The 13,958-nt window shown below is 44.6% G+C and overlaps 1 protein-coding gene across 2 annotated transcripts in view; it reads right to left on the bottom strand.

Moving 5' to 3' along the window:
• The window catches only part of LOC120946694 (alpha-2-macroglobulin-like), a 135,479-nt gene that overhangs the window by 64,721 nt on the left and 56,800 nt on the right, over positions 1 to 13,958 (bottom strand). For both annotated transcript variants that reach the window (XM_040361322.1, XM_040361323.1), the window contains exons 15-17: positions 12,768 to 12,917; positions 9,450 to 9,626; positions 6,109 to 6,211 (exon numbers count right to left, since the gene is read on the bottom strand). In XM_040361322.1, the coding sequence (XP_040217256.1) occupies positions 6,109 to 6,211; positions 9,450 to 9,626; positions 12,768 to 12,917 (430 nt within the window). The remainder of the gene's footprint in view (positions 1 to 6,108; positions 6,212 to 9,449; positions 9,627 to 12,767; positions 12,918 to 13,958) is intronic.

The raw sequence follows: 13,958 nt of genomic DNA, 5'->3' as shown, positions 1-13,958 counted from the left end.
GATGGTATTGAATGCTGCCGACAGATCCAGCAATACCAAGGCCGAAGCCTCATTTCTGTCCAGGGCCCAGAGTAGATCATCCTGGACTTTGGTCAAGGCGGTTTCAGGACCTCTTCCTGGTCGGAATCCAGATTGAAAATCATCGAGAATGGAATTGGACTCGAGATGGGGCTGAATTTGCCACACTGCGGCTCGTTCCATGATTTTTGCCAGAAATGGTAGAGTTGAAATGGGACGATTATTGCTCAACACGGAGCGTGCCAGGTTAGCTTTCTTCAGCAGGGGAATAATCACCGCCCGCTTCAGAATACCCGGCACTGTTCCAGTGGAGAAGGAAGTATTTACAATGTCGGCAATAAAGGGGGCCAATGTCTCTGCGGCGTCCTTCACTAGTTGCGCAATGCAAGGATCAAATGATGAGGACGAGGCTCTAAGAGACTTGAGGATATTCAGAATATCTAAAGTAGAGACGTCCACAAAACTAGAGAATCTTGTACCTTCATAGATGGGACAATATTCCTCAATATCTACTACTTTGATATTGTTCCTAATAATTTCTATCTTTTCATTAAAATAATTTGATAAAATATTACAAAACTCTGGTGAAGCTTCTTCTTCCGGCTGTCTACATGCTGGATTAGCAAGATTTTTCGCAACTCTAAAGAGTTCAGCTGCTGCATTTTTAGCATTAGCAATTTTTTCAGAGAAAAACTGCTTTTTGGCAGTTTGTATCCCTAGTTTATAGTTCCTCAGGGCTGCGGTATATACCTCCTTGGAGGCGGGCACCGGATTTTTTCTCCACGCTTTCTCCGCTGCTCTGCACTTCCATTTTAAACTTCTGGTCACCTGGGTAAACCAGAGGGGATTATTATTTGCTTGCCTAATGCAATGATTTCTCTTTAGGGGGGCTAAGTAGTCGAGCGCTTTTGTAATAGCCGTATTGAAAAAATTAATTTTCTCAGCTGCGACTTTAGTGGACTCAAACGATGCCTTATCAATATTCAACAGGAAGTGGTTACTAAAAGCCTTAACAGATATTTTAGTGAGATTTCTCGAAAATTTTGGAATACTGTTCCTATTAGGAACATGAGGTAACTTTTTGCGAAATTTATGGCTGTGATCAAATAATATTAATTTGTGATCACTCCATATAATCTCTTTCGGGGGATGTACTTTCTCTATACATCCTGACTGGAAAAGCCAGTCCAGGGTGTGGCCCGCTTTATGAGTAGCCCCTATGACATCTTGGCTATAGCCAATGGAGTTTGCAAATGCAATCAACTGCTGGGCTTCCGAATTATTTACATCGTCAGCCCAGCAATTGAAATCTCCCAAGACTATAGATTGGGCATATCGCAGGGATTGGGTCGTTAGGAGTTCGCACATCTCCTCGCCAAACCTAGCTTTAGCGTTAGGAGGATGATAAATCACTGCCATTCCTATGGTTACTTCAGGGCTCAAGTTGCACTGCAGGAAAAGTGTCTCCATAGACGCATAAGAATCCTGAGTGCAAGTTTTTATGATTTTCAACTTAGCCTTGTATATGCAGGCAGTTCCTCCACCTCTCCCCGAGCTACGGTCACAAGATAGTAGCTTATACCCAGGCGGGACCAATTCGTCCAGTCTGGGCGGGGAAGCAGGAGAGAACCAGGTTTCCGTGGACGGACTCTGCTGGGGGCACCTGATGTAAGGACGGACACTGCTGGGGGCACCTGATGTAAGGAGGGACTCTGCTGGGGGCACCTGATGTAAGGACGGACACTGCTGGGGGCACCTGATGTAAGGACGGACTCTGCTGGGGGCACCTGATGTAAGGACGCATTCTGCTGGGGGCACCTGATGTAAGGACGGTCTCTTCTGGGGGCACCTGATGGCATCTGGTGGCAGGTGACATGGCAGATGACACGCTCAGGGCTTCCAATGATTCAGCATTATGGTGAGTTGAATAATTTCATTCTTTATTACAAAGTAAAAATAGAAATAATGCGCTTCAATCACTCTGACACCATAACAACCATGGTGCCGGGATGATTGAAGCGCTAACACCAGGTATTTGGATTATCTATATCTGCTAATTTGTTAAACTTTCTGGAATGCACATATTTATATTGTGGTGTAGGATCTGGGCCTGCTGTTCTTTCTTTTATTTTCTTTTCTTTTCTTTTCTTTTCTTTTCTTTTCTTTCTCCCTCCATCATCTCAGACTCTAACCACACCCCCTTCCAAGCCATGCCCATTCAAGCCACGCCCACTATCCCATGTAAACCATGCTTATTTTTCGCTTTGCGCACCACATTTTTCTATTACGCGATGCCACGCCCACAAATGAATGCCCCGCCCCTAATTATAACAAGGCTCCACCTACATGCAAAAAAGTGTCCCGGGTTTTTTTTTTGCAATGTTGGCAACTATGCTCACTGTGCCATACCTTACTGTGCCATAACTCACTGTGCCATACCTCACTGCGCCCATTGCAGTCTCACTGTGCCATACCTCACTGTGCCATAACTCACTGTGCCATACCTCACTGCACCCATTGCAGTCTCAATGATCCATACCTCACTGTGCCATAACTCACTGTGCCCATTGCAGTCTCAATGATCCATACCTCACTGTGCCATAACTCACTGTGCCCATTGCAGTCTCAATGATCCATACCTCACTGTGCCATAACTCACTGTGCCCATTGCAGTCTCAATGATCCATACCTCACTGTGCCATAACTCACTGTGCCCATTGCAGTCTCAACATGCCTGAATTCTTGACAGACGTCAATTTTTTAAAAGTTGCAGCTTCCTCCTGGCGTTCCGTTCCATGATAGGCATTTGAAACTGTGTTCCGCCTATCACGGAGGTCTTCTCATCCTCGGACTCAGTTTCCCAGCAGACACTGTGTTCAGTGTTCTGCCAATCACGGACATTCTTTCATCCTCGGACAAGAGGACGTCCGTGATTGGCAGAACATTGAACACAGAGTCTGCTGTGAAACTGAGTCTGAGAGGACCTCCGTGATAGGCAGAACGCAGTGTCAAATGCCTATCACGGAACGGAACGCCAGGAGGAAGCCGCGACTTTAAAAAAATGGAGGTCTGTCAAGAATTCAGGTACTCTGGCATATTGAGACTGTACTTTACAGTATGGCACATACTCGGCTTATACTCGAGTATATATGGTATTTTTATTTTCTACTAGCTGAATACCCGGCGTTGCCCGGTCTTCCTATCTTAACCTTTTGGGGAGGAAAATCATAGTAATATAAATATACCCATCTTTTATATAAGGGTGTAGGTAAGGGTTAATTTAACTGTCATATATTTTTATTTGGCATATAAGTAATATGTGTACCAGGTATTATTGAAATATCTCCAGGCGTACAGAAGTTATGTGGGAACATACATTTCCCATTGATTTGCATGGGACTTTAAACAAAAACCCCGACCCTCACAAATGGGGGTAGTTAAGGGATAAATTAACTATCCTATAGTTTAAGTGGACATATAAGTAACATGTGACCAAGTGTTATCGAAATATGTACAGCCGTTTGGAAGTTATGCAGTAACATGTATTTCCCATAGAGTTGAATGGGACTTTAAAGAAAAACCCCGACCATGGCAAATGGGGGTGGGTAAGGGTTAAACCACCTATCCTATGTTTGTTGCTGACATATAAGTAACATGTGTGCCAAGTTTCATGTTAATATCTTTAGCCGTTTGGACGTGATGCTGGAACATACATACATACATACATACATACACACACACACGTTGAGTTTTATATATATAGACTAGATAGGGATTACGATTGGCCATGACCTCATATAAAGTCCTAAATTGTTGTTCTGCTTTTTCATTCATGGCTGTGTGTTGAATTATTTTGAGGGGACAGCAAATTTACACTGTTATACAAGCTGGACACTCACTACTTTATTTTGTAGCAAAGTGTCATTTCTTCAGTGTTATCACATGAAAAGATACAAGAAAATATTTACAAAAATGTGAAGGGTGTGCTTACTTTTGTGAGATACTGTATGTATATATATATATATATTTGCTTTCAGAGTGGGAGATACTGTATATATAAGACCATATGTTGTAAAGGCTTTAACGAAAATAAATAACACTGAATAGACTTAAAGCGGATCTCCACTCTAAAGTGGAGTGCCGCTGATCGGCACCCTCCCCCCCTCCGGTGTCACATTTGACACCTTTCAGGGGGGAGGGGGGTGCAGATACCTGTCTACAGACAGGTATCTGCACCCACTTCCGGCCCTACGATACGGGCAAAAGACGGGTTTTTTCCTCGTTTCCCGTCCGTCCCCCGTTGTATGCTGGGAACACTCGGCTCCCAGCACACAGCGGGAGCCAATCGGCGGGCGCAGCGCGACTCGCGCATGCGCCGTAGGGAACCGGGCAGTGAAGCCGGAGCGCTTCACTTCCTGGTTCCCTCACCGTGGATGGAGGGGGGAGCAGCAGGGTGACGAGCGATCGGCTCGTCATCTGCTGCGATCACCGCTGGACTCCAGGACAGGTAAGTGTCCTTATATTAAAAGTCAGCAGCTGCAGTATTTGTAGCTGCTGGCTTTTAATATGTTTTTTTAGTGGCACATCCGCTTTAAGGTAAAAAAAAAAAAATCCCCTAAATAGCTTCCTTTACCTTAGTGCAGTCCTCCTTCACTTACCTCATCCTTCCATTTTGCTTTTAAATGTCCTTATTTCTTCTGAGAAATCCTCACTTCCTGTTCTTCTGTCTGCAACTCCACACAGTAATGCAAGGCTTTCTCCCATGTGTGGAGTGTCGTACTCGCCTCCTCCCTTGAAGGGGGAGGGGGCAAGCAGGAGAGTCAGGATGCCCACTAACACACATCTCCTTTCTCTATCTGCAACGTAGAGAGCGTCCTGACTCTCCTGCTCCCCCTCAAGGGGGGAGGGGGAGCACGACACTCCACACCAGGGAGAAAGCTTTGCATTACTGGAGTTACAGACAGAAGAACAGGAAGTGAGGATTTCTCAGAAGAAATAAGGACATTTAAAAGCAAAATGGAAGGATGAGGTAAGTGAAGGAGGACTGCACTAAGGTAAAGGAAGCCATTTAGGGGATTTTTTTTTTTACTTTACAACCCCTTTAATCTGGCCGGGACCTAAACAGAACCTGTGAGGGTAAAAACTTTGCTGAATTGTGCTTAAAGCAGAGTTCCACCCAAAAGTGCTTTAAGTATTTCTTACCCCCTAACATATGCCAAATGGCATGTCATGTCATTTTTTGGGGGGGGGGGTGGGTACTGAGTTTTGACAGTTACCCACCTCCAACTTCCGCTCCGGATGCCTAGGCAACTGCTGCTCTCCCCCTAGGGCGGCCCCTCCCTCCCTGCAATCTTCTGGGACACATCACAGGTCCCAGAAGATTGCACGGCCATTCAGGACATGCATGAGCAGTGCGCACCCGGCTGTGAAGCAGGAAGCTGTCACACTAGGGTGCCCACAGTAGTAATGCGCTGTGGACAGGCTGGGGAGAGAAGCGAAGGCTTCGGGGGCCCCGTATCGCTTGACCGTGGGACAGGTGACTGTGTGTTTATTAAAAGGCAGCAGCTGAAATTTTGGGGCTGCTGACTTTTAACCACTTCAGCCCCGGAAAGATTTACCCCCTTCCTGACCAGAGCCCTTTTTTTGCGATTCGGCACCACGTTGCATTAACTGACAATTGCGCGGTCGTGCGATTTCGGAAATTCTGAATTTTGAAAATTCGGAAATTTCGGCAATTCAGAAATTTGAAAATTGGAAATTTCGGCAATTCAAAATTTCAGCAATTCGAAAATTTCGAAAAATTGGAAATTTTTAAAATTCGGAAATTTGAAAATTTGAAAATCGGAAATTTGAAAATTTGAAAATAGGAAATTTGAAAATCGGAAATTTGAAAATCGGAAATTCGAAAATTCGAAAATTTCCGAAATTCAAAAATCTGGCGAGGGGAGATAAAAGTCCTGTACTGGGATCTTCTTAACTTATGTCACCAAAGCATCAGCATAGGCAGCTATAGCCCTAGTAATACACCCGGCTTGGGTGTGAAGAAAATATTTGTCTGACAAACAGCTTCATTCTAAAATCTCACCCGACCTTTGTTAACTCTGTTTCTAAGTAGTATCTTCCTTTGATAACTTGGAAAGCAATCCCCGTGCTTCTTAATTCCTGCACTTGTTATTATTTTTAGGTTTATTCCCTGTAGTTTTAAAATAAAAAAGCAATGAGATTTCATTAGGAAAACATATTATGTGCCAAGCATATTCAATTATGAACAATACCCAAAAACTATTTAATGGAAATCTTTCTCTGCGATATGTGATATTAAATGATATGGTATGGGGGGGGGGGGGTATTTTTCTTTTTTTTTCTCTCTCTTTTGGAGAAAGAATCAACGTCATTGAATGAAAGGGGAGATCTATCACATACACTTACTATTATACCCTAACCCTACCCCTAACACTACCCCCCAACCCCAACCCTAACCCCTAATCATAACCCTAACCCCAACCCCAACTACACACCCCCTCTTATCCACCTGGCTCCATCCCTTCACCTGACTACATCTCCTCCTATCCACCTGGCTCCATCCCTCCACTTGGCTACACCCCCCTCCTATCTGCCTGGCTCCATCCATCCACCTGGCTACACCCCCTCCTATCCACCTGGCTACACCCCCTCTTATTCACCTGGCTCCATCCCTCCACCTGGCTACACCCCCTCCTATCCACCTGGCTACACCCTCTCCTATGCACCTGGCTCCACCTCTCCACTTGGCTACATCCCCTTTTATCCACCTGGCTCCATCCCTCCACCTGGCTACACCCCCCTCCTATCCACCTGGCTCTATCCATTCACCTGGCTACAACCCCCCCTCCTGTCCACCTGGCTCCATCCTCCCCTCACCTGGCTGCACCCCACTCCTGTCCACCTGGGTCCATCCCTCCACCTGGCTACACCCCCCTCCTGTCCACCTGGCTCCATCCCTCCACCTGGATCCATCCTCCCTCCACCTGGTTGCCCCTTCTCCTGTCCACCTGGCTATAGCCTCCCTCCACCTGGCTGCACCTCCTCTCCTGTCCACCTGGCTCCATCCCTCCACCTGGCTGCACCACCCCTCTCTTGTCCACCTGGCTCCATTCCTCCACCTGTCTGCATCCCCTCTCCTGTCCACCTGGCTGCACCCCCTTCTGTCTACCTGACTGCACCCTCCTCCTGTCCACCTGACTGCACCCCCCTCCTGTCCACCTGGCTCCATCCTCCCCCCCCACCTGGCTGCATCCCCTCCTGTCCACCTGGCTGCACCCCCCTCTCCCGTCCACCTGGCTCTATCCCCTTACTTGACTAACCCACCTCTCCTGTCCGCCTGGCTCCATCCCTCCATCCCTCCACCAGAAGTTCTGGTGCTAAAATTATTGAATTAATTTTGATTATTCTTTTTTAAGAGCGGGGGCGCAAGTAGCTGGTCTCGCCTAGGGTGCAAAATAGTCTTGCACCAGCCTTATCTGGCACATAGGTCTACTGGAAATTCTTCAGAACTCTTTGATAAATCTCCCATTTTTTTTTTCAGTTTTGGAGCTGGATGAAAACTCTCATCAAAGTCTTCATTATTTGCAAAGTGCAAATATTTAATTATGAGATAGAATTTGTATTCCGACATGACTGTGCCAAAAAAAAGGAGTGGCCAGTAATTTGTTGGTTCTAACACACAGCTCCTTTCTCTATCTGCAACGTAGAGAGTGTCCTGACTCTCCTGTAGTTCAAGGGAGGCGGTGAGTACGACACTCCACACCAGGGAGAAAGCCTTGCATTACTGTGTGGAGTTACAGACAGAAGAAAAGGAAGTGAGGATTTCTCAGAAGAAATAAGGACATTTAAAAGCAGAATGGAAGGATGAGGTAAGTGAAGGAGGACTGCACTAAGGTAAAGGAAGCTATTTAGGATTTTATTTTTTACCTTAACAACCCCTTTAAGCTGGAGAAATCTCATATGTGTTAAACAAAAATAGTGCGCTACCACATAAATGAGGTGAAAATGTGTTAATGAGTGAAAAACCTTAAATGAGAGAATATCTAGAAAAATAGATACAATGTCCTAAACAAGCAATTAGGGATCCATAAAAATTATCGGAGTAGCTTCAGTTCCGGTTATCCACAATTACAACAGAATGACAACTTGTCTGCAGGTAAGATTTTCTGTTCATCAAAGAAAATAAGGCAATCACTGCTGCTTACCAAATCTGTTGGATCTCCTTTCCCTGAAGAATCCTTATGTGGGGAAATGCATTGGGTGGAGTCACTATCCTAGATGCTATCGTACTTGAGCCAGTCAGGCTATGTGCTGTGGTTGTGCTTTTTTGATTTTTTTTTGTGTGGAACTTTGTTTTTAGCTTGATGTTATGTTCTGAGTTGGAGTAATAAATCTTTTAAACGAACTGCACCATGAAGCCTTTCTCTTTCTGCCCCTATTAACAATACCGGTATGGTGAGCAAGTTTGGATATCCATTTGATGTGTAAAATCCATTGAAAAAGGAGTTTTGCATAGCTCAAATGGGATATCTGCACCTTCATTGGAAACTTCAGATGCTGATCCCTATCTGGCTGATGGTGTTCTGACATGCCTATTTGATCTCTATTACCTGAGATCCAACAGATTTGGTAAGCGGCAGTGATTGCCTTATTTTATTTGATGAACAGAAAATCTTACCTGCAGACAAGTTGTCATTCTGTTGTAATTGTGGATACCAGGAATTGTGAAGCTACTCCGATCATTTTTTGGATCCCTAATTGCTTGTTTGGGACATTGTATCTATTTTTCTAGATATTCTCTCATTTAAGGTTTTTCACATTTTCACCTCATTTATGTGGTAGCGCACTATTTTTATTTTACACTTTTATGGACTGAATATTTAAGTTTTTTTTAGTTGCTGCACCACTTCACTTATGTTTTTTTTTTATACCATCTTGATCATCATTAATTTGCAACACATTTGTTCACTTGTTCATTTATTTATTTTGTTTTATAGGGTTTAGCACAGATTTTTTTCCTTTTACCAGTAGTGTGCATAGCCTTTCTCCCTCAACCCTCTGAATTAAAGTAACTCCCCCTCCCTAGATTTATACATTCTACATCCCAAATCCACCATCCGGCCCAATCTTCACATTCCATGGCCAACATCTTTGATCTGGACGTGCCACTCTCCATAAAAAGCCATAAGCATGGACTATGCAGGTGCTGCAAGTGGGAAAGAGATGTCAACCAAGGCATGTGAACATTGGGACAGATGGCAGCCATGGGATGCAAGTGAGTATACAACGGGGGGGGGGGGGGGTGGTGCTTTAGGTTGTGAGAGAAGGGCGTAGAAAGGTTAATGTACTGTTCAACTTTACTTATCCTTTAACGGTATATACTGTATTTTAGATATTATTTTACTTACCTCAAATAAGCTGTGCACATCCACATCCACGTCACCATAAAAAAGATAAAAAGGATCAGGTGCATAGACCAGTATTCTCCCTTTCTCATCCTTAAAAGGCTTGCACTGATTATCAGGGTCCTCCTGGATATGAAAGTTATACCTTCTACTTTTCCGGTATGGAAAGAGATCAAAAACCTTAAAAGGAACAGCAATGCATAAAAATCTAGCAACAAAAAATAAAAAATATTTTTTAAAAATGTAATTTGAAAATAAGGATCCACCCTGTGTTACATTTGAATTCCCTTTATCACTTTCTAGAAAAGAGAGGAGTGGACTTATATAACAATCTGAAGGTTAAAAGGAACGAATAATAATATTGTTCTTATTGTTATTGCATAATAACAAAAATAATTAATATTATTATTTTATTTTTGTATTGTTTTATTTTTATTATTATAATTTTTTTTAAACAATGCACTATAGCTATCTTATCTCAACACCTAAGCCCCCCATTCACACCTGGGAATTTTTTAGCTTGAAGCACAAAGCTCTGTTCACAGTTGAGCAGTCAGGCCCATGTAGCTCAAGGCCTGTAGCTCCAAAAGGTACATGATCTACTTTTTAAGCATAAGGGCACTTTCACACTGTCAGCGCTCCGGGCGTCGGCGGTAAAGCGTTGCTATTTTTAGCATCGCTTTACCATCATTTTTGCGACGCTTTTCGCCTGCTAAGGGCTGGAAAGGGAGTAAAATCACCCGCTTCAGCAGCGCTGCCCATTGATTTCAATGGGCAGGGGCACTGTAGGAGTGGTTTATATACCGCTCCTACAGCACCTCCTCTAAGATGCTACTTGCAGGACTTTTTGAGCTCCCTGCAGCACACTGTCACAGTGTAAAAGTACTAGGGGCTTTCACATTAGAGTGAAAGGAGAGGCGCTTTGCAGGCGCTATTTTAAGCGATATAGCGCCTTTAAAGTGCCTGACTGTGAAAGGGCATTTTTGGCCCCATTGACTTGGGGTAATGCACAAAAAAAGCACAGTTTTTCAGATGCACCTATATTAAATGTCTACAGGGCTTAAAACTCCTCTATGTCACTTCACTCCTAAAAACACAAAAAGAAAAACTACATGAAAATGCCTCAATAGAGATGAGCAGAACACCCCGGGTTCGGTTTGCAGCAGAACACGCAAACAGGCAAAAATGTGTTCGAACACACAAACGCTGTTAAAGTCTATAGGACACGAACATGAAAAATCAAAAGTGCTAATTTTAAAGGTTAATATGCAAGTTATTGTCATAAAAAGTGTTTGGGAACCCGGGTCCTGCCTCAGGGTACATGTATAAATGCAAAAAAAGTTCTAAAAACTGCAAAACTGTTTTTTCGGGAGCAGTGATTTTAATAATGCTTAAAGTGAAACAATAAAAGTCAAATTTCGTACCTGGGGGGTGTCTATAGTATGCCTGTAATGTAGCGCATTTTTTCCGTGTTTAGAACAGTCCCTGCACAAAATGACATTTCTAAAGGAAAAAAGTCATTTAAAACTACTCGCGGCTATAATGAATTGTCGGGTCCCGGCAACACAGATAAAAGTAATTGAAAAAAATGGCATGGGTCCCCTCCCAGTCCATTACCAGGCCCTTTGGGTCTGGTATGAATATTAAGGGGAACCCCAAACCAAAATAAAAAAAATGTGTGGGGGGTCCCCCCAAATTCCATACCAGGCCCTTCAGGTCTGGTATGGATATTAAGGGGAACCCTGTGCCAAAATTTAAAAACAAATGGCATAGGGGTCCCCCAAAATCCATACCAGACCCTTATTGGAGCACACAACCTGGCAGGCCACAGGAAAAGAAGGGGGGATGAGATAGCAGCCCCCCCCTGAACCGTACCAGGCCACATGCCCTCAACATTGGAAGGATGTTTTGGGGTCCCTCTAAAACATCTTGCCCCATGTTGATGGGGACAAGGGCCTCATCCCCACAACCCTTGCTCTGTGGTTGTGGAGATCTGCGAGTGGGGGCTTATTGGAATCTGGAAGCCCCCTTTAACAAAGGGGACCCCCAGATCCCAATAAGCCCCCCCATGTGAATTGGTAACGAGGTACATTGTACCCCTATCATTTCACAAAAAAATTGTCAAAAATTTTAAAAACCACAGTAGACTGCTTGGGACAAGTCCTTTAAAAAAAATTCAAAATTCCAGCGATGTAATCCATTCTCAAGATATACGAAGGAAAAAAAACGCAGACTCGATCTTGCCTCCATGGAAGGCACCCGCGGAATGACGCTCTCAAGCCGTGGCAGCTCTTATATAGCTGAGGGCTGGGCCACCCATCACGTGCGCGGGTGACCCTGCCCCCCTCTGATGCAACGGGGAAATGCAGGGGTTACCCAGTGATATGTACAGGTGACCCTGCCCCCTCTGACGCAACGCGGGTTTCCGCGGCTTTCGAACTTGCAGTGAACTCCCCCAAATTGTTTGCTAATTGGTGAACACCCGATGTTTCGACTCGAACATCAGGCTCATCCCTATGCCTCAATAATGCTTAAGTATGAATGGGGGCTCAATTGATGATCCTTGTGTGCTGGCAAATATCTACATACTACATTGGTTCCAGTATCCAGCTGTCTGTCGCTACTGCATCCGATACCTTCAGAGCTTATTCCAGGAACGTGTGCGATGAGAACATGGACAGCAAACAAACCTGCCCCCCTCACACGCACATAACACTACCACCAAACCCCCCCACCCCTTGCACAGGCCAACACAGGCCAGCCTCGGTGGTGGGAGAGCTGCTTCTCCTGACGGAGAGCTGCGGCCAATACATGCTCCTGGCCTGGGCTTCAGCTATGGGCTCTGCTAGGATGACGTGACTGGCTCTATGGAGCCAGGAAGGTGGCGATCAGTGCAGAGGGGCCGTTGCTTCTCCTCACACCCGAAAAGAAAGTGTGTCCTGAGACCCAATTGGGGTCCTAAGACTCCCTGGACAATTGGGTCTCTGGACCCACTTCCTAATTAGCCAGGAGGAGAAGCAGGAAGACATGAGTGAATATTCATTCCCTAATGTGACTCAACTGGGTGGGCTCAGGGCACAGTGCTCTGCGCCCCGTCCTCAGGCTCTAATCACGTGCTTTAAAAATCTCAATGAAATCCATGAATCTGGTTTCCTGCATGTAGAGCCGGGTGCATGGATTAGGAGGGCGGCACCCTTGCATTCCTAATGGAGCGGCCACCACTGCCTAATGCTAGTTAAAACAAATAAGTAATCAGTGTATACAGTATACAGAGATTCACAGTACAATAATAAACTTCTGCTGAATGATTGTTAAACTCACCTTGTCAGCGGTCAGCTCCTTTCCTGGTTCCATTAACACAACACTCTGATCCACCACCCTGAGTCCACAGAGGGAGCCAGGAGAAGCCTGAACCTGGAGAGACACATCCGATCCCGGGAGGACCTCATCTGGTGAGAAGCCAACTGATACCTGGTAAGGTGATAAATGACAAAAATTATAATCTAAAATAAGAGTGTTGATTTCAAGTTTTTGGCCCTACTGGAGAAATTCACTCACATTTGTCAAGTAGGTTTATATTTAAGTTGGCCATACACTGATCAAAATGGGTCTAGCAGGAACTGCCCAAATTTTGATCAGTGTGTGGGCTCCCATGCTTGAAAGAAGTTGAATGTTTCATTGACTTATGTAAAAAAGACAGCAGTAGGGTGTTATACCATGTTAGCCATCAACAAAAGTGAAAGTTTGGCTATAGGGTGATACTAACTATTGGCCAACTTAATTGATTGTAGTGCAAGCTTTCAAGGCACGCTGGCCTCTTCTTCAAACAATATGAACTGATAGTAAAAACACGCAACTTATACCTGATACAACAAAAAGATAAATATAAGGATTAATAGATATGAGTCAGTGTCTCTGTGAGACAGAAATGCCTCTGTTTCACTGGGATAGTGATCCATATACAGTGGAACCCCGGATTGCGAATAACGTGGTTAACAAGCGTTTTCGCAATATGAAAAAATCCTGTTGTCTCGCAAAACTAGCAGGATTCAGGCCAAAGCGGTGTGCAGTACCGCGTTTGGCCTGAGGTGGGGGGCGCCTGACCTGAGCAGAGCCAAATGGCGCAGATCACAGCTGATCAGCGCTGTTCGAAAATGCTCGGAGGTCAGCTGAGGTGTCCTCAGGCCTTTCCGGCCGTTTCCGAGGCTCTCCGGCGCCCCCACCTCTGGCCGCATGTGGTAATGCATGCCATTGAAGTCAATGCGGAACAAATTATTTCAGTTTCCATTGACTTCAATGGGGAAACTCGCTTTGATATGCGAGTAATTTGGATTACAAGCATTCTCCTGGAACGGTTTATGCTCGTAATCCGAGATTCCACTGTATATCTTAGGAGACATATTAGTTGAACTGGATGGACTTTTGTCTTTTTTAAACTATTATTATCGTTTATAATCGATTATGTTGATTCTTTGTTTCAGCCCTACTAATGACTCTTCTTATCAAGTTGCC

The sequence above is a fragment of the Rana temporaria genome, chromosome 8 (genome assembly GCF_905171775.1).
Source record: "Rana temporaria chromosome 8, aRanTem1.1, whole genome shotgun sequence".
Taxonomy (NCBI): domain Eukaryota; kingdom Metazoa; phylum Chordata; class Amphibia; order Anura; family Ranidae; genus Rana; species Rana temporaria.
The sequence above is the reverse complement of the archived record's forward strand: the minus strand, read 5'-3'. Positions and strand labels throughout refer to the sequence as shown.